This window comes from Takifugu rubripes, chromosome 6 (assembly GCF_901000725.2).
Source record: "Takifugu rubripes chromosome 6, fTakRub1.2, whole genome shotgun sequence".
Lineage (NCBI taxonomy): Eukaryota > Metazoa > Chordata > Actinopteri > Tetraodontiformes > Tetraodontidae > Takifugu > Takifugu rubripes.
This window is the reverse complement of record NC_042290.1, coordinates 11,314,849-11,333,976: the sequence shown is the minus strand read 5'-3', so window position 1 is coordinate 11,333,976 and position 19,128 is coordinate 11,314,849. Positions and strand designations below refer to the sequence as shown.

At 53.1% G+C, this 19,128-nt stretch overlaps 3 protein-coding genes across 6 annotated transcripts; 2 read left to right on the top strand and 1 right to left on the bottom strand.

The window, feature by feature from the left end:
* The first annotated feature begins 205 nt into the window (after nt 1-205).
* Nucleotides 206-9,164, top strand: LOC105416590 (iporin). 2 transcript variants are annotated; one of them, XR_003888719.1, is made up of 11 exons: nt 206-412; nt 1,776-3,044; nt 3,130-3,370; nt 3,453-4,361; nt 4,985-5,061; nt 5,154-5,328; nt 5,397-5,502; nt 5,582-5,628; nt 5,923-6,541; nt 6,612-7,542; nt 9,038-9,164. XR_003888719.1 is itself a non-coding variant. In XM_029837456.1 (10 exons), exons 1-10 carry the CDS (start codon nt 221-223, stop codon nt 6,760-6,762), a joined length of 3,786 nt encoding a protein of 1,261 aa, XP_029693316.1. In that variant the 5' UTR covers nt 206-220; the 3' UTR covers nt 6,763-7,982. The 2 variants fall into 2 exon arrangements, 1 of the variants encoding a protein (XP_029693316.1); XM_029837456.1 differs by lacking the exon at nt 9,038-9,164 and having other exon boundaries at nt 6,612-7,982.
* LOC105416588 (uncharacterized) lies at nt 8,406-12,345 on the top strand. 3 transcript variants are annotated; one of them, XM_011604963.2, is made up of 6 exons: nt 8,406-9,396; nt 10,392-10,598; nt 10,696-10,864; nt 11,129-11,211; nt 11,314-11,411; nt 11,695-12,345. In XM_011604963.2, exons 1-6 carry the CDS (start codon nt 8,821-8,823, stop codon nt 11,771-11,773), a joined length of 1,212 nt encoding a protein of 403 aa, XP_011603265.2. In that variant the 5' UTR covers nt 8,406-8,820; the 3' UTR covers nt 11,774-12,345. The 3 variants fall into 3 exon arrangements, with proteins under 3 accessions (XP_011603265.2, XP_011603267.2, XP_011603268.2); XM_011604965.2 differs by having other exon boundaries at nt 8,410-9,396; nt 10,392-10,559; XM_011604966.2 differs by having other exon boundaries at nt 8,412-9,396; nt 10,392-10,544.
* Nucleotides 12,346-12,558: 213 nt separating this feature from the next.
* rnf208 (ring finger protein 208) lies at nt 12,559-18,438 on the bottom strand. The gene is made up of 2 exons (XM_011604960.2): nt 17,859-18,438; nt 12,559-14,451 (listed from the first exon to the last, which is right to left on the bottom strand). Exon 2 carries the CDS (start codon nt 13,719-13,721, stop codon nt 12,933-12,935), a length of 789 nt encoding a protein of 262 aa, XP_011603262.2. The 5' UTR covers nt 13,722-14,451; nt 17,859-18,438; the 3' UTR covers nt 12,559-12,932.
* Between the last annotated feature and the right edge of the window lie 690 nt (nt 18,439-19,128).

The window sequence follows — 19,128 nt, the reverse complement described above, 5'->3', positions numbered from 1 at the left end:
GTTAAAGATTAACGTATTAAAGTCTTAACACGAAAGGATTTCTCCGAAATATCAGGATGAGTTAAGATGAAACTAGCTCCAATATCCCCTTGAGAGACAAAAGACACATTTCTAATCGGCCAGACTGAAGTAGAACAAAAGTAAAAGCAACCACTAATGAACTCTCCTCATTTCTGTCGCCCTCACTCATGTTTATTTCTATCATCTCCGCTCTTTAATTATGAAAGCTGCACGCTCCCCCTCATTGGCTAGTTCCGCTGTGACGTCACAAGCCCCCGGGGCCGAGCAGGCGCATGCGGGGGGAGGTGGGGGGGCTGTGTCTCCGGTCCGGACCCTCGGTGATGCACCGGGCTCACTGCGCGCGGTGACGGACAACAAACCCCGAACATTGGATTTGATAAGCGCGTCTCGGGTGAGTACGGCAGAAATACCAGCTTTCTCGTGCGTGTGTGGCGTCACATGTCAGTGTGTGCATGGTTCTCAGCAAAGCGCGTGGACGTTTGGATCACCTGGACGGGGCTGGACCCGCCACCGAATCTGTCCCATAAAACCAGCTTCCCGTCTCCACGCGGAGGTTTGCTGGGCGCGTGTGCGGCTTTTGATCACACGCACGGGTCCTGTTCAGTGCTGCGCACACGCCTTCCTCTGTGCACGCGCGATGCTCGGGTCAAATCACGTCTCAGAGTTTCCAATGCAACTTTTGACGCCGTGCACGCTCCCAGTCCGTCCAGTGGTTCCAGTAGTCGTGCGTCGGTGCTGTCTGACCTGACTGTGCAGACACGCTGGCCTACTTTCGGAGCTGAACTTGCGTCTTCCCCCCCCCCCCCACACACACACGCACACACGCGCACACACACATTTAGAACCCAAATGTTCTGATTCGCTCCATCAAAGGTGCCGAGAGCAAACACGAGTTACGCAATCTGTCGAAACCGGTTTTAAAAATAACCAATCAGACATTATTAGATCAAACGCTGCCGTTATCTTTTTTTTTTTAAAGATAGAAAGTCAAAAATCCAAATCTGTGAAATCATTAGGGAGGAATTAAAAGCTGTGTCCTCGTTAACGCGACCCTTGAAGGGAGTTTGGAGGATTTTGATGGAGAAGAATTGAACCTTTGGTTTAAAACATCCAGTGTTTCTCCTCTGATATAAGTAAAGGGGGCAGGTTGGTATCCCAGCAACCTTAATTATTACAGACAATGTAAATTTTAAATGGAGTCATTTGGGGGGGGTTGTGCCTGTTTAATTATGAAAGGCGCAGACCTTCCTGAGGGAGGATTTATTGTTATTACTCTCATTTTTTAACATGATTGTTTCCGGCTTCAGAATGTGTTGGAAAGGAGTTAAAAGTGTGTTTTCCTGGAGCGTCTCTGCAGTGCAGCTGCCCTAGTTACAGAGCAGCTGAGTGGGAGACGCTGGTTGGCCCAGGCGGCGCTGGGGGGGGTGGGCGGGGGGCGTTAATGGTCGACTGGATGGTGGCGCTTCGTCCAGAAGCTGAAGACCAGGGAAGACAGGCAGCCCTCCGCTGTGTCTCTTGTTTTCATATTATTCCGTCCTGTTGGGATCTTACAGCAGATCTCTCTCCCCTCACAAAACAAAATCTGTAATTAGCTCCCTGGGGAGGGAGAGGCGAGGCTGGGGGGGGGGGGGGAGAGGTCTGTCACAGCGAGGAAGAGCTGTGAGGTTGGGAATCAAGCTCCTCATCATCCAGATCACAAAGCCCATCCTCACACCATTATCCTGGTTAATTGTGTTTTTCGGGATTTATTTTAGGGAGATGGAGACGGTTTCCAGGGCCCGTCGTCTTCCAGCAGCATGATAGGAGCATCTGGTCTCTCAGGGGACACCCTGATCGCCTGCAGCTTCCCTGTAGTCCCACTTCCCACCTGGCAACTTCCTGTTCAGGCCCTCTGCGGCTCGGCCAAACGGCCCGGCCGGCTGTTCTCCGTGGGGCTGACCCGGGCCGTGTCGCTTCCGGAACAAGACTCGCTCAATCGGGATCACGCCTTCTCGGGCGGCAGGCGGCAGTTTTCCAGCAGCTATTGTAGCCTTAATGAGGACCGGGGGGAGGAGGAGGGGGGCAGCGACAGCAGCGGCAGGTACGACTCCACCTCCTCGCCCGAGGAGACCAGCTCCCAGCTGAAGGAGAACCCCGGCGCCAGGGGCGCCGCTCGATCCCACAACTCCTTCCTCCCCAACTCGGAGATGGATGACGAGGAGGACGACGACAGCGACGGCGGTAATTTACACAAGTACCGCGAGGACTCGGCCTTCGTGCTGCAAGGGAACTCCAACTGGCCTCTGACCACCAGGATGGTGGCTGAGAGGTATCAGCTGTCCCAGGAGCACGGGGACACCGACTGGATGAGCGAAGGGACGGTCTTGGGTCCTGACGGGGACCAGGGGTGGTCCCAGCCCAACCAGCAGTATTCATACCAGAGCGATCGGCCTCCAGAGGACTCCGGCGGACTGACGGGTCGCGGGTCCTTCTGCATCCACGGCCAACACCGGAGATCCCCAGAGTCGGACCCGCGCAGCGACTCGTCCTGCAACAGCTCCGACGGCATCCTGGTGAACTTCTGCACCATCTACAACCGGAGCAACAACCCCGCCACGCCCCATGATCTCATCAGTCCCGCCCTTCGTCCCTCGGAGTCCTCTGAGGGCTCCGTGTTCCTCAGCCTACAACCAGTTTCTCCAGCCAGGCAGGAGGACACGTCTCCCTCCACGCCCTGCTGGTCCCCTCCAGGTCTCGATTCAAACTGCAATCTTTACTCCAGCGAAGCGCTCCCCCAGGGTCTGTCCTCACTGGAGCTGTCAGACCTGAACGCCTGCCTCCAGAACCAGGTCTCCTTGGCCATAGGGACAAACCAGAAGTACTACAAGCTTGTGACTTGTGACCTGTCATCCCAGTCTCCCAGCCCGGCTTGGTCCAGCAGCACCAGCTGTCCTGAGGGCCAGGTCAAGGGTAGCCCCTGCATAACCGCAGAGAACCACTTTTTTGACCAGAACAAAGCGGGACGTGCCAAAGACCTCAAGAGGGTAACGGGGCTTTTGGGTTTCTAAACGTTTCCATGTGATTATGTTGCAAACACCTAAACTGGTCCATTGCGTCTCTCTCTGTCAGGAGGATCAACCAAAGGAGAAGCGGATCTCCTCGGAATGCTCTGGGATCCACGATCACCAGACGGACGCCGCCTCCACTCTGAAGGCCCCCTGCAAGCAGAAACACACAGAGAGCCTCCCAAATGTCTCTGGCACACACTTTTCACTGTGCACAGGCCAGGAAAGCCCAGAAAGCAGCACAAGCTTCGCAGCAACGCAGGTTGTGTTTGTGGACCGGGAGCGTCGGGATGCTGGTGCAGAAGGTGAAGATGAGGATGTTTCTTGAGTTTCAGGCGTTAGCTGTGATTCTGCAATCGTTCCCATTGTTGTCTGCTTCCCTTTCAGGAGCTAATTTACTGGGAAATGAAGCAAAGAGCAACAGCAAACCTCAGAGGCCAACCTCACTGCCCATCCAGCCTTTTGTCCTGGTTCCCGGTGGCCCCCCAGAGGCTCCGCAGGTTGGCTGCCTCCTGGAACAGTACATGAATCAGAAGAGCCAGAGGGTCAGCACCTCCCAACCAGGCTCCAAATTCAAGGGCAAACGGAGTCGCTGCTTCTCTTCTCTTCAGCTCTCACCGATGGGGAGCCATTACCCGGTCTTCCTGGAGCCTCCATCCAGCTCCGACTCCTGCTCCAGCGGCACGCCCAGTCCAGAGTGGTGTGGGCGCAGACACACCTGGAGCCAGTCCAGCAGGTTCCCAGCGCGGCTCAGCCCGTGCACATCAAAACGCAGCGTGGAGACAAGTCACGCCAGAGGAAAACCCGTCCAGGCGCCAGAGGACACGAGCCCACATTCAGGAGTCCATGTAACTCTGACTCCGCCCCCAAATCGGCCCACCCTCGTTAAAATCCCCACCTACCAGGACCTTAATAACCTCACCCCTAAACCAAACTACACCGGTGCGTTCCGTGGAGCCCACACCCACACCTGTTATCCCTCCCTCTTCTCCCAGACGCCTCCCACTTTACCCATATCTGCTCCAAGCCATCACTTAAAGCCCGAACAGCGCCCCCTGCTGCCCCCCAGGGCCGCCCCCGCAGCAGATTCGGGCTTTTTTCACGGCAGTTTTACAGCTGCCTTATCCTCTATGGCCCCCCTGCCGTCTCTGAGCTCCCTGCTGTCCTTCGCTGCCTCTGGCGGGACGAGTCAACCCAGCGAGTCGGTCGCCCTGAGCGACCAACTGCCCGCGGACTCCTGCCCCTCGCCGGACGCCTCCTACGAGTCCCTGTCTATCAGCCACCTTCAGAGGAGAGGTGAGACCACGTCACGTCACCCGGCAACAGCAGCGGCAGCTCCGCGTCCCCGGGTTGGTTTGTCTACTCACCATGATGAGCTGTTATGCAGCAGTGCCTTCAATACCCCGAAGGGGCTTCCTCTCAAACATGACCTATTTTTAACTCTGGCTGCTTGGGATTGGCCGAGGCTTCTGCCGGGTAACTGTGCCTGTGTGACAGCCGGGGCCGACACAGCACGTAGACGCTTCACAGAAGCACCTCCTCACCTTGTTGCGAGGGCAAAGCGGTGCATTTGGAAGCAGATAATCAGTGGCGGCGACGCCTGCCGTTGCGAAACAGCCAGCGTGATGCGGCCCTGCAGGCTGCATCAGCCCGCATGAGGAATTCGCCGTGACATTTGCAGGGGCTAGCGAGCGCGAGATGAAGAAAGAGAGTCGGCGAGGACTGCCGCTGAAAGGGAACGCGCGCTCTTTCATCCCCGCTTCTCCGTCACATTTCCATTCCTGCGCTGTGAAAATGAACCCATCACTCAGTATTTCTTTTTTGGTCCCGACTGCAAAAAAACCCCTAAAACCGTGTTTGCTTGTTAGCATGTTTAACAGTCTGAGAGCATGAAACGCAGCGTCTGCTTCTGCCTCCAGGTTTGCTCAGGTCTGTGAGTCGCGCCGTGGATTTGATCATGACACACTTTGGCAGCAGCAGAGACCCCGACGAGAAGGTCTGATGCCTCCAAACACAGACACGGAAAGGTACCGCAGCCATGTTGCCTAGATTTGAAGAATGAATGCTTCATCTCTCCTTCGGCCTCAGATGCGACTGGGCAACAGCTCCTGCAGCCCCACGATTGCTGGTTTGGTCCTGGAACATTTGTGTCCTTCCATCCAGAACATCCTGGAAGACGGCCTCAGGGATCACAAGCTGGATCTCATCATAGGTCAGAGGCGCAATCACCCCTGGAGCGTTGTGGAAGTCTCTACCAGAACTGGTAAATGTCACCAGACTCTTCCTACTTGTTTATCAGACGGTACTGGAAGCCTTTTTGTCCCACTCCAGGTCCCTCCACAAAAGTCCTCCACAGGCTGGTGTGTAAAATCCGGATGTGTCCGCAGCTCTCCACGCACTGCATGAGACTGAGAGCCTTCCTCATGGGCCTGCTGAAGTAAAGACGCGTGCCACAACACAGGTGAGGCTCGGGAAGGCTAACCCGGCCGCTAACACGCTCCTTTGCTCTCTTTCAGCCTGAGAGTGTTGGAGTTCTGGCTCGATCACCTCCACAGTCAAACAGGTGAGTACAGTCATGGGTCGGGGGGGCAGAACCTGGCAGAGCCTCATCAGACAAAACGTGTTGGGAGGATGCAACATGTGGGCTGTTCTGCAAAAATAAAAGACGTGTGCTGCTTGAGTTGTTGCTAGGCAACAACACACAAATCTGACTTGCCCCTGACCTCCTCGTTCTTATTCGAGCAACTGTAATGACTAATAAAACCATAAAACTAGAGCTTGGTTCTCCTGAAGTTTGACCTCTTTGCCACGGTAAACTCCAGCATCGCTTCATTCCATCCCATAACCCTCTCCGCAGACGTGGTAACGGCCAACTACCATTCCTGGGGCTTCATGTCCATGTCGCTGGGTCAGTGTCAGCCCTTGTTTCAGGAGCTGTTGCTTCTGCTGCAGCCGCTCTCCGTGTTGCCCTTTGACCTCAACCTGCTCCTGGAGCCCCGCCTGTTGCGCAACAGACAGCTGTGCTCGGACGAGGGCGCGTCTCCGCCTCCGCCGTGCTCGGCCCTCCTGGTGACCAGCTGGCCGCTACTGCAAGCCGACAAAAAGGCAGCGCGTGACCACGGAGGGCAGCCAGCTGCCCAGCAGGGGGTCAGTCCGCACCAGGAGTCTCCCGGGTCTCAGGGTGAGGAGAGGCAGTCCAGGAGGAGCCCGAGGCTGGCTCCTATTCCAGAGTGGGGCCCGATGCATGAGGAGGAGGACTGCAGCAATGCTGACAACTGGTCTCAAATCAGCATGTGCAGCAGGCAAGATGAACAGAGGGGAGAGAAGGAGCCAGAGAGCCTGAGTGCGTCAGCGTGTGTCCAGGCCGAGAGTCCACATCAGGGTGGACGTCGCTGGGCCAAGCTGTTCGGAGGAGCCCACTCCTCCTCCAGGAGTGAGACGGTTCTCCAGAGCCACACTGGAGCACAGAGCCGGAGGTACATTAGGAGCCACCAGCTCGCCTCCGTTCCTCATTCCTCATCTTGACGATTTATTGTTGCTTTTCAGGTCCAAACGACCGTCCGAGTGGCTGCGTTTGGACCGAGCACAGGTGGGGATGCTGGTCCAATCCATCAGGACCATCAAGCTTAAAGGCGCCCACCCGGACAGGGACAAAAGCCGTCTGTGCGCGAGGACAGATGGACGAGGGTCACTGTAACAGTAAAACAAGTCATTTGCATGATTCCCGTATTAATCCAGTCTTTCGTGAGCGGCCCACTTTGAAATGAACTGATGTTGATCTTTGGCCACCAACAACGGCTGGGGGTAACTTAGCAGCCAGTCAGGGACGGCCCTCTGTTTGGGCAGATACTGTGGAAATGACCACACGTGGCTGCTCTGAAAGTCTATTTTATCTGGGATGCAAAGCTGCCGCCCATGTTGGTGATGTCACCAGCTCCTTTCATGCAGCAAAGACCTGAAAAGGTCTGGAAATTAGCTTGTGTCGCCAGTTGCCCTCCCACCAGAGGGGGCGCTGGCGAGTCTTCTGACTCGTAGCTTTATCTGGGAGATTTTGTGTGTGTAAAATGAAGCCATGATAAATGAGGCTCAGTTCCTCGTTAGCTTGATAAACGTGGGCCCGTTTAACTGTTTGCATATGTGCTGCCTGTAAATAGTCGCCTCTCCTGCTGCCCGAGCTGTAGACTGTTCTAATTCCTCTACTATATTTAATCTGTAGGTGCAACACAAGCCGTTGAGGAACTTTAGTGTCACACCAGCGACGGGCCGACTGATGTTTAACGTCCATTCTCCCGAGCATGGATTTTACCGTGCATGTGTGCTGAAAGATGATGTGGTTCTCTCTTTCTCTCAGTGTTTTTATAGCTGTAGATTTTTCGGCCATTTTCTGGCGCCAATATTTGAAATGATTTGTAAAACTCTCCATCTCCTTGTGTCGATTGTGCGGTTGCTGAACGGAGCCACCTGGTGGACGTTTCAGGTATTTACATGTTTGTCGCGTCTTGGTCGGAAGAGCAAATAGAACTGCAATAATGTGAGATAATTCCTCCCGAAAACATCTCCTCTAAATCCACGGTGACAATCAAAGTCTGTTAATAAAGACTGTTTATCAAAGAGTTCAGTTCCTTTTCAAATGTGACAGCCTCTGAGGTGGAAGCAGTTTAATATTGCAAGTTGAAGCATGAGTCTCTTCACAGATATTCGTCCTGTTTAAACAAAAGACGCTACAAACACTGAACTCACCGGTCTGTGCGTGACGCTCGAACAATTGGATTCTTTTAACACTTCTTCCTAAACTGGATCGCTGCCCGGTTGTAACACTTACATAAAGCAAGAGAAACGTCCTTTATGACCTGAAAAAAAACATACACCCAGTAAGAACTTCGACTATTTTACGAATTTAAAGATTCCAAAAGAATAAAAACAATGTTCTTCGAACCAAAAGGTAACAGTGAGGCTCCAGGAACGAGTTATGGAAGGAACATTTTAATTCTGCATTTTTTTGCATTTGATATTTACGAAATATCAAGTTAAATCTTGCTTCGGATTTCTTTTATTTTTAGTTTATGCCTAATATTTAAAAAATGAAGACTGAGAAACCTGATTACCTTTCAGTTGTCATGCTCGTTACTGACCCCTGGTGGCCGCTGGTGTAATTAGGCCACTGACAATGACAGCGGAATATGCAGGAGAAAACTTATGAAGATGAACACATGAGGCGTTGTCACTCTGATAACAGAGTAACTTCGATATTCTGATATGAATAAAACCACTAATTTGGTCATTATGGAAGTACAGACAGATTCCCGGATGTGGGACTGGATCCTTCCACGGTTCACCTACTGAGTGTACAGATGAGGTCAGATCACAGGCGTGTCCATTCCTGACATTCCTTACGGAACATCGGAGCCGAAATGACGAAATAAAGTTTACAATTTCAACGTTTCTTGAACGTGCGTCTGTGGATTCCCAGAATTCCACTGCAGCACCGGCAAGTCTCAGCCGGAAGTCGCCCGCAGCACAAATATGCGGGTTATTTTTATTCGATAACTAATCCAGCGTGTCGGAGCTGCAGGTGATTCACCGCTTCGTCCCAGGATCCAGCGGCAGGTACGAACGTGCACCTTCGCGCTGCGACAGGACCGATGCTCAGGGTGGGCGTGGCCAACCAACAGGAGATATTCTGAAATCTGCACGCACCGGTTCAGTTGTAGCCTCGATCCCGGCGCGCACAGACAGCTCAGGGCCGCGCCTGGAGATGAACCTGTACAGGAGCTTTGGAAACCTCATGGAGGCCTGGGTAACTGAGGAAGGCCAATGCTCCTACTCGGAGCTACTGGGAGATAATGGCGAGGCCGCTTCATCGCCTCCCACAAACCCGCGCTCCGAATCGGTGGACTCAGGGGTGGAGATGGCGAGCACCACCTCCAGCTCCGTCTCCATGGACAACGCTGAGCTGGACGGATTCACGCCAGAAAGAGCTTCGGAGCCTTCTCGCCTCTCCTGCCCTTCGCCGCCCAACCCGTTCTCGCCATGCCTCCCCCCCGGCGGCGCCCGGGACCACTCGGCCCTCTTGCACCAGAGGGTGGAGGCAGCGCTCGAGAGGAGTCATTCTAAACACCTCAACAACAAACCGGAGTGTCTGACAGCGGCGGAGACACACGGGAGGCATTCCCGGGCGCATCTACGGCACCACGCAGAGTCAATGAGGGGTCAAAGGTCAGACCGACCTGACCTGAGGAGGATGTTTAACCCTTCAGAGCCCATGAGGCTAACTCGCCACAGATGGTCGTCTGTCACCTCTGACACGCTGACCTTCCAGAGAAAATTAGAGGTGAGAAGGTTTTTGGCCCCAAATTTCTGTTTAGCGCCCTAATTAGCACGTTAGCGCACAAATCAGACCTCCACCGAGCGTGACCGTGGGCTCCGCTGGCGTTTCACCCACAATGGGTCTGTTTGCTCTCCTTGGGGACCAGTTCCGCAGCGACACGCCTGGTCTTGTGAAGAAAGCCTCAGGAGCGTACGGAGGCCTTTGTTTTGACTGGCGTTGCGACACGGCTTATGAGGCTCGTCATTATGCGCGCAGGCCGTCACGAGCACGGGATCATAAACCAGTCTGCCCAGGTGACTCGACGCCCGCGGGTATGAGAGCAATGATGCGGGGACGCAAGTGGGCCATTTCTGTCATTGATATCAGATAAATGACGGCTGCATTGTTAAACACATGAAGATGCTCGGAGGTGAAATCAGGCAGCTTCTAATTAGCTTCTCATTTCTATTTTTAGCGTTTGGGTGTGCGTCTTTGATTTCCTGCTTTGAAGGATACAAAGTGAATTTTCTGGTTGACAAACTAATGACCTTTAATTACACTTTATCCTCCTCTTAATTACATGACACTCGATCCTCGTGAGCCCGACCCTGAGCAGGTGCTGTGTATCCAGCTCAAATGTCAGTCTAGATTTTCTGCCCAAACAGGTCGACTAATTCATCTAAAGTGTGAAATGATGTTGTGTTTATTGATATAAATGTATCCCAACATGAGTCCCACCTCCAGGCTGGGAGCCACCTGCTCCCACATATGCTAAATCTGCAGATCTTTAGCATATTAGCCGGATAGATCTGAGTTTGCATGCTTTGGGTCTCCAGTATCACATCATATTTAACAACAAGCGCCTGAAGCTAAAATCAAGACGTTTCACCTAGAAAGTATGTAAATGTAAATATATGTTCTACGGCAGATCTGAGGTCACTGAGCTGAAGCAATGAGGATACCTGTTTACACAGGTGGTGAGCAATAACACCTGTAGTCTCCTCTCCAATGACCTGCAGGACCTGAGTGAGGAGGGGGCCAACGGCCTGAGTCCTGGACTCTGTTACCTGGAGCACGTTTGCCAGATGTTGGAAGAGTTTGCCGACCAACAGAGGCACAAGCGGGCCTTGCAGCGGGGGAGGAGTGGCCTGCAGGAGCACCAGGAAGTGGAGGTGAGCCAGGAGGAGGTGAGCCAGGAGGAGGCCACCGTGAAGGCGTCGCTCCAGGTCGGCTTTAGAAACTTGGCGGCACTGATGGCGTGCTGTAGCCTGAGGGCGGCGTCGCCTCAGGTGAGGACTCCTGTCTGTCTTGGCTCCGTTTCAGGGCTCCGACTCCTGCCAGACTGACTCCGGAGCTGCCGACTCTACGGGTCAAAGGCTGGAAGACCAAAGCCAAGAGAGGAGTCCCGTTGAGAGGAGGCTTCAGAGACCCCCCCACAGACACTTCAGGCAGAGATCGGCGTCAGACGCAAACGTCGCCACGTTGCACCTGAGTGAGTCCGAACTCACCTGTCGGGGGGCGGAAGGTTGGATTTGAGTGGTTCTGCTGATCTGGTCACCTGCTGGGAGACAGGCTGCACAAGCACACGGGGAGGGCGGAGTCAGTGGGACACAGGTGAAACACATGAGCAGAATCAGAATCAAGACAAACCCTGTGGAGAAGAAACCAGGAGAGATGAAGGCACCGCTTCTAAACACAGAAAATAACGTTATTAGGAACATGATTAAACAGTTTGGTGATTCTGCTCTTGTTGTAGGGATGAAGGATGCAGGCTGCAGGGGGCAGCATCTGAGTACGGATGACCTGCTGATGGAGACGGATAAAGACCTGGAAAAGCAGGTGCAAACACGTGGTTCACTCCTCTAAAGGATGCCTAAAGTTTGAGTTTAAATATGATTTATCGTCCTGCTCCAACAAATGTGTGTGTTTTTAATTGTTTAGGGAGCTGATGTTGAGAAGAGGGACACTCTCAGCCGGAGCTGGAACTCCAAAATCAGGTCTTTGACCAGAAATCTTTCAGTCCTGAGGGACGTGAAGAGGTGAGCCTTCATTTCCCCTCTGTAGGCTGCAGGAGGAGCAGGCTGAAAGCGTGCACGGAGCTGCTGAAAGCGTGCACGGAGCCGCTGAAAGCGTGCACGGAGCCGCTTCCCCGTGGCGGTCGGCCACGCCGACGCAGCGGTCCGGCTCTAACGCACAGCAGAAGCTTGGCCGGCGTTCCCTTTCAGCCTGTTCCTCCTGCACATTTTGTCCTTTGTGCTCCGGCCTCCTCTGAACCAGCTTCGTGCGGCGGCTTCAGCTCTGCTTCATGAATGTTTCACCCAGGCAGCAGATGCAGCCGGCGGAGGGGAAACAGGGGCTGCGGCTGAGCCAGCTGTTCAGGAGGAAAACCAAGCCTGCGTGAACCGTGGAGACGGACGTTTCATTAAACAGCTGGCGGAGCTGCTCGACTCCCCCTTTTTATTTATGAGGAAACAAACTTGAAACCGAGGAGAGAAGCTGCCGCGTACGGTCTTTGTGTTAAATATTAGGATTTCTTCTGTTGTCGGGGAGGAAATGAGCTTCATTTGGATCAAATGCCCGAATGCTGTGTGTCATGGATGAGAACTTTGATTATTATATTGTTTCACATCTGGAATAAATAAATGAATAAATAGAGACGGGCTCTAGTTAAAGTGAAATCTGATGTCATGAACAAATAATTAACCTTATAAGGTTTGTTGGCACAAACTATTGTAAAATCCTTTTCTAAATGCTATTTGCAAGGATACATTCAAATTCTACCTCAAAAGAAGTAAAAATGCAGCACGACTTCTGCCAGCTCCTTTATTGTGCTAATCTTATGTCTACAAAGCTTGATTAGCTTGACTTTTGTGTCCTTAAATAATAAAAATAGCACACGAATGAGGCCACTAAGCTCTGATGCTAATGCTAATGCTGCTCTTGCTTGATGAGGCGACACTGAAGGGGGATGACTTAGAGTAAATGTGGTGTAATTATTATGGTTTTAAAGTCCATAATGGGTCCCGACGTTCGCATTATCAAGTCTGGAGGGGAAAAAAATCAATAATATCTGGTTCCTGGGTAAACCGCCCCTTTAAGGCTGAAACGCTTCTATTTTTACGGCGCACTGGTGTAAATAATGAAAGGATTCTGCTCTCTGCTGGATAAGAAGTGCAGGCAGAGTCTCTTTAATCATTTATTTATTCTTTATTCACCTAGGTTGGGGGGGATAATCCTCCCCTGGCATTCCCATGTAAAGAGATGTCAATGACAAACACATCCAACCAAATGAAAAAGGGTGAATAGGAGTCCGGTCCATACATAAAATACATTTATATACTATTTATTCAACTGACAGCATCCATTAGTCCCACACAGTATCCATCTGTGCTATTAAATATATAGAGATAACATCTGTGGAGGGATTTATTTATTGTATGTGTACGACGGGGGGGGGGGGGGGGGGGGGGGTGTTGGCAGCGAGGGTATAGCTTATACACGTTGTGATGGCGGGGGGAGGCCAGCGTCGAGTCATGCCTGCAGCCTCCCTCCTTCCTCGTCTACATGATGCCACAGGTGGACAAAGGGTTGGCGATGTGGCAGGTACAGGCCGACTGGCAGTACTGGCGCACAGTCTGATAGCAGCTGCGGTCGGCGTCCCCTCCCCACTGGACGGGCCCGTTGGGGTCGGCGGGCAAACGGCTCAGGATGCTGGTGTTGATGGCCAGGGCAGCCAGGCCGTAGTCGGTGAACAGCACCGTTTCGCGTCGGCAGGTGGGGCAGGAGATGAACTTGTACTTGGGACAGGACTCGTAGAGGATCTGCAGGCACTCCTCGCACACCGAGTGCAGGCAGGACAGGATGCGAGGACGCTTGCCCGTGAAGTTGTAGGTGTGGCCGCAGGTGGGGCAGTCCAGGGGCTCGCAGGGCATCACCGGTCCGGAGGAGGAGGACGAGGAGGAGGAGGAGGAGGTGGACGAGGAGGTGGAGGCGGAGCGCAGCACGTACTGGTTGACTATCACGTCCTCCATCTTGTAGTGGAACTGGTGGTAGCAGATTTCGTTGGCACTGGTTTTGCGCGGCGCCAGGAAGCTGGGGTCCCGGCGCAGCACCGGCGCCACCTGGGGCACCATCGGCCGGGGCGATCCCGCCATGTCCAGGGTCAGGTCGCTGCAGGCCTGGTTGACGATGATCTCGCCCTCGCCGCCGCCGTCCCACGCCACCCGGGGGGGCGGGGCGAAGCGCGGCTGGGTGACGGGCGCGGGACACTCTCGGGGGAACTTCTCCGACTGAATGATCTTGACGGTGTCCATGGGGATGGTCACAGGTGGACGCCTGAGGCAGGACATTCGCACGGATCGGGAGGTGGACGGAAGCGAGAGGGGCTGCGGCGTTTATCGGTTCTGGAGGCTCCTGCCTGGTTCTGGACTGGAGGAGAAGAACTGCTCAGCCATTGGACGGGACGTGAGGACGAATGGTTGCCTCCATGTCCCCCCTCTGGTGGGCTTTTCTCTCAGCTCTTTGACTGCAGCTTAGCGACTGGTGTCGGTGGCTCAAGTTGTGCGTTGTGTGTTCTTATTCACTTGTGCAAAACACACACAAAGACAGTTCAGTTCAGCACAAATATTAGTTGTCCTCAGTGTCAACAGTGATCAGGCTCGCACACGGTAACGGCAGAACCGCTGCAGAACCGCTGCGTGTGCTGGGGCCGCTGGGGTGGTCCGGTAGTGTCCCAAGCCGTGTCCCGGGGCCTGCCGAGGAAACCCCTGCCGTTCCAGCAGTGACATGTGTTTCACCTAAATGTAACTTCCTGTTTTGGCCTGTGGGCGTGGTTTCTGCCAACTCAAGCGTGTGAGACAGGAAGAACGACCTCCAGTCTTTGTGACTGCTCCTCGTCCAGTCTGGGCCGGTGACCTCCCCGTGACCCCCGAGGTGGATTGTTGACACGCTCGAGAGAGGACGTCTGTCCTAAAACCTTCTGGAAGGGCTCCTCAGCAGTGGGAGGGATTTGGTTCTGGACTTGCAGTCTTGCAGGCTGGCGTTGTGCTGGTCTGGACCCGAGTCCTCCTCTGGTTCCACCTGTGGAAACATCACAAATATTCATAAACAATACAGGTTCCAGGGCTGAAAAAAACATCTTTCAAATGAAAAAGTCATTTTTCCAGTCTGAAACCAAAGCTTTTTCTACTTCTGTCCCTCCTGTGTTTCCGTTTCCATGGAAACCCGTCCAGCCTTGTCGTGCATAACGTGCACCCGACCAGTCTGTGCCCGGCCTTTGACGGCCTAATGAGACCGATGTGGCTCATTTCTACATATTCATTCTGCTTCTGTAGCTGTAGAGAAGAACAACCACGGGCATCTTTTGTGGCACTTCCTGTTTTTGTGACTGCGTTTGCGTCAGCGTGAGTGGGAACGCGCTGCTGTCGAGGGCGAGCGTCCTTCTGTGTGTGGGCTCTAACTTTGACCGAGACAAAAGCCTTCGAACAAACAGCGAAATGGAGGGAGGATGACACATCTTTCATTCTGTGCACAGCTCCCAGCAGCGATGATTCATTAGAGGGGAAAAAACTGAGCAGAGGAGGTGACCTACATGGTGCGTGTGCGAGAGAGAGTGAGAGAGTGAGAGAGAGAGAGAGAGAGAGAGAGAGAGAGAGAGAGAGAGAGAGAGAGAGAGAGTGAGAGAGTGAGAGAGAGAGAGAGAGAGAGAGAGAGAGAGTGAGAGAGAGAGAGAGAGAGAGAGAGAGTGAGAGAGAGAGAGAGAGAGAGAGAGAGTGAGAGAGAGCTTAGTGCTGCTGCTGCCTTCTATTTCGGGTCTATCTGTGCGCCTCTCAATGGTTTCCTCCCCCATGTTGAAGACTCACAGTGAATTGGATCGACCCTCCCGGTGCGTTCACGTGACGCGGTGCCTTTTTTGGACCACTTCCTGCTCTTTTATCGTCTCCTCACCTGACAAACGGGCCTGGATCTCCCACTCCTCCGGCTCTCCTCCCAAAATAACTGCGTTCTTGTGCAAAGGCCGCGTGTGTGCAGACGCGTTGGAGACGGGAATATCAGGATGTTGTTTATCCATCCAGCACTTGTCTGAATATGTTTCTTTAGGAGAGTCATTTCAAAAACAACCATAATAGTCAGTTTCTTGTGATTATGATGAGTTCTCATTTAGATCTTTGCATTTTTAAACCAGTTTTTGGATAATTTACGTGTATTTCTACTTAAATGACATCATGACGTTTAAGAATATTTCCCATATGTGGCATGGTTAATATCATATTATATCTTTATTATTTGATGTTTCAGATTTGTGGTTATTTCACTGCAGGAGTCTGACTTTGTGCCTTTAGGTTGAGTTTATTGAGCCGATAAAGGTTCAAATTGGAGCAGGAATGATGATGATTTACAGCTAATTCACTATATTTTGTAGCAGTCACAGGTGCGACGGATGGAAACTCAACAGCAACTAATCCGACTAGCGTCTTTTTACTTGCTCAGACGATGGAATATTTGGTGGATATAAACACTGCGAGAGAGCAGACGGTTCTGGAGCGGAGCAGATAAAGAATCCAGGCCTCACGAGGAGCTCAGACGGCTAAAATTACCCACTAATTTGGTGGCAGTGCTCTGAAAAGAGCTGATAACTGATGCAGACTGCAGATGCCGGCAGGGGCCCCGGTTCTCTTACGTAAGGGGGCTCGTCTCCTACCCCCCCACCATGTTAGCACAGTGCTGCAGCGGCCCCGACGTTGCACTTTTGCATCCGTGCACCCCCCCCCCCCCCAGAGGAATCGCTGCCCTAATGAAAACACGAGAGGCATTTGACCGTCACAAGCAGGAGGAGGAAGAGGAGCAGCAAATTCCTCACGTGCACCTCCTAGAAGTCCCGGGAGCACCTCCTGTGCTCGGCACCACCCTTCACATTCCAGAGGACGCGCAAACAAAATGATAACGAGCAGATATGAGACGGCGAGGAGAACGTTCCCAAAGACATCCATCAGGAGAAATTTATCTCTGACTGATTAAACTGACAAAACACCAGCCCAGAACATTCTTATCGTCTCAAAACTCCCACCGCGCGCCCTCACGCGCACACACACGTGCGCGCACGCCGCCCAGGTTGTCATGATCAGGATGGATTCCACCTGGGCAGCGGGAGAAGGGCACTGTGCCCCGGATGAACCCCGGTCTGACTCCTCGTCTGCCCTTCCGTGCTGTATTGTTCCCTCCACGGGAATGTGTCCGTGCGCTGCTCCGTCCACGTGGCTCCGGGCAGCAGACAACAGGCCGGACCTTTGTCTGAGCACCTACCGGCAGTGTGTCAGGCGCGCCCGCTATGTTGGGATGTGCGTCCGCGCTCCTGCCTGAGCTGGTAAACAAGAAGGAAGCGTCTCTACTTAAACCGGTGGGGTTATTTCATGTTGTTGCTTAGGTTACGTAACGCGTTGACGTGAGGATAAATCCCCAGATTCACAGTAACATTTTCTGGTCTCACTTAGGATCGGTGGCGTTGTGGTCACGGCTCTGTTGCACATGCACAGAATGTGCAGGTTTAGCCCTGAATCTTCTATTTACAGTCTGTCCATTAAGCTGCGATTAGCCCACAAACAACAGCAGTTTGATGTTATTGTTGCCCTTCCTGTTCAGCCCCCCGTCAGTCACAGCAGACATCGGCCATTTTCCCCTCGCAGCTCATCGCAGCCTTTGTTCTGGTCCGCCTCAGCAACAGAAGCAGAGGAACCATAAACAGAGACCCAGTTCTGCCTGGAAACGGGAGAATTCTGGGGGAACGTTCCACTCCTCGACAACAGTCGGACCCCCGTTGATGCCAGCCATTGATTCTTGTGAAGGCGAGGCGGGAACAGACGTCACGGTGGGTGTTGGGAGAGGAGAAAGGGGCCATGGGATCAGGCCGAAGTGGCCGACAGATTTGGGCTGCGCGTGTGAAAGGGAGCAGATACAGCGGGAGGGAGGGGCGGGCGTTCAGGGGCAGTTATGCAATCACAGCATGGTGTAGCCGTCAGCACGCTCACCGCAGCGCCGATGGATGGTCGGGCTGGAGATGCCTGTGCTGACTGCTACAGAACAGACAGCCCCCCCCACCCCCACCACCAACACACACACCTGCCCCTGCCTCCACCCATCTGTCAAATGTCATAACTTAAGCCTCCATCAGCGCACACGTCCTCACGCCTCCGCCACAGACACGAAGATTGTGCGACAGCACAGAGCTCTCACGCGTGTGCGTCTTCATTCATGCATCTGCGCGCGTGCGTGGGCGCCTCTTCTTCTGTCTGTTTGCAAAATGGATGCCCGTGATGCAACCAGCATGTAAACGGCAGCGCGTGTTGTGTCACCTTTGTGGCTGCTTCTCTCACAAACAACAAAAGCCACAGATGCCGGTTTGTAACCCAGACTGATAAAAACCATCGCAGCTGAATCATGGAGGCACCAAAGATGAAGATGGACACCACAACAAGGTCTGGCGTACTCACCTCTGTGGTTCTGGTTCCAGATCTTGCTCCTGTCTGGTTCCTGATGTGATGAGCCGCTCAGCCTCTTTGTTGAGGAGGCGTCTCACTGGTGGGAGGATGCTCTCCGCTGTCCATCTGAATGTCGAGGTCCGAGCGGCCCGCAGCAGCAGCGGCGGCAGCAGCGGCGACGCAGGGAGGAAAACATGGAGACGTAAGATGGAGGAGCCCGTTACAAGGTGGATGCGTCACGTCTCAAGGCTGCATCCATCTTTGCTCTCCTCCCCTCATCTCGCTGCCTTTGTCCTTCACTCGTCCAGCCTTTCTCCTCTGAGCTGTGGCGTCTTAATCCCTCTGCCTCTGCAATCATTCAGCCAGTTCCATCACCTGAGCCTCTCTGTCCTCCGTCCTCTCTCTCTCTCTCTCTCTCTCTCTCTGCCTGGTCTTCAGGTGTCTCTCTCTACACCCTCTTTCTGTCTCCTCTGCTGGTGTCTCTCCTCTCACCGCCGTTCATTCCTCCTCTCTCTCTGTCGGTCTGCCTCGCAGTGACACATGCGCACTGTTTTCACACACATGCACTCTCACGCTCTTCCTCTCTGCCTCCCTCCTTATGCGTGTGGCTAATTTTGTTTGCCCACCCCCATCTCTTTCTCTCCTCCCTCCCTTGCTCGCTCGCTCTCTCTCCCCCCCACCCCCACCCCCCCTCACTGCAGTGCCTCTGCAGGCAGCTTCATCTTTGCTCTCACAGACAATGTTTCAGCAACGTTTCCATCTATGCTCACCTTAGTATTTTGAATATTGCAACAAAAATCTCCCAGAATTCTCTCTGCCTGCCGTTAGCGTCTTCGCCAAACAGCCTCCGAGGTTCCTCCTCTGGTTACAGGGCACAAGATGGTCTAAGTGGTGTGTCGGGGGTTTGCTAGTTTGAAACCTGCGTGGGATGTTTTCAAAGGTTTAAGCATTTTTAATTGCTTTGAATCACACAGCCAACCAATCCTGACAGAAATCCTCCTGCGTCTGCGTGTTCAAAACGATTCAAAGTTTGATTTCAGGCATTAAAAAGCCATCGTTTGAATTATTTTGAGGATCTACAGGAACCCGCTTTGGAACTGATGTTTCAAATGCTTATTTTTCCTCACATCCCTGTTGCATAAGAAGGGTTTTTAAGAAGTTGCCTTCATGCGGACCAATAAATAATCCCCCGATCAAAGCAGGGAAAAAAGGACGTGAATCTCTTCTCGTTGTAAGAGGGTTACGCTTACATACGCTTACGTAACGCCGGGGCAGCGATGGA

Excerpts from the sequence above, each read along its gene's own strand:
- LOC105416590 (XM_029837456.1), top strand. The coding sequence starts at position 221 with ATGAAAGCTGCACGCTCCCCCTCATTGGCTAGTTCCGCTGTGACGTCA. Across the intron at positions 3,045-3,129 it reads GTGCCAAAGACCTCAAGAGG|GAGGATCAACCAAAGGAGAA; the intron begins GTAACGGGGCTT and ends TCTCTCTGTCAG. Across the intron at positions 5,503-5,581 it reads TTCCTCATGGGCCTGCTGAA|CCTGAGAGTGTTGGAGTTCT; the intron begins GTAAAGACGCGT and ends GCTCTCTTTCAG.
- LOC105416588 (XM_011604963.2), top strand. The coding sequence starts at position 8,821 with ATGAACCTGTACAGGAGCTTTGGAAACCTCATGGAGGCCTGGGTAACT. Across the intron at positions 10,599-10,695 it reads CCGTGAAGGCGTCGCTCCAG|GGCTCCGACTCCTGCCAGAC; the intron begins GTCGGCTTTAGA and ends GCTCCGTTTCAG. Across the intron at positions 10,865-11,128 it reads CGTCGCCACGTTGCACCTGA|GGATGAAGGATGCAGGCTGC; the intron begins GTGAGTCCGAAC and ends CTCTTGTTGTAG.
- rnf208 (XM_011604960.2), bottom strand. The coding sequence starts at position 13,721 with ATGTCCTGCCTCAGGCGTCCACCTGTGACCATCCCCATGGACACCGTC.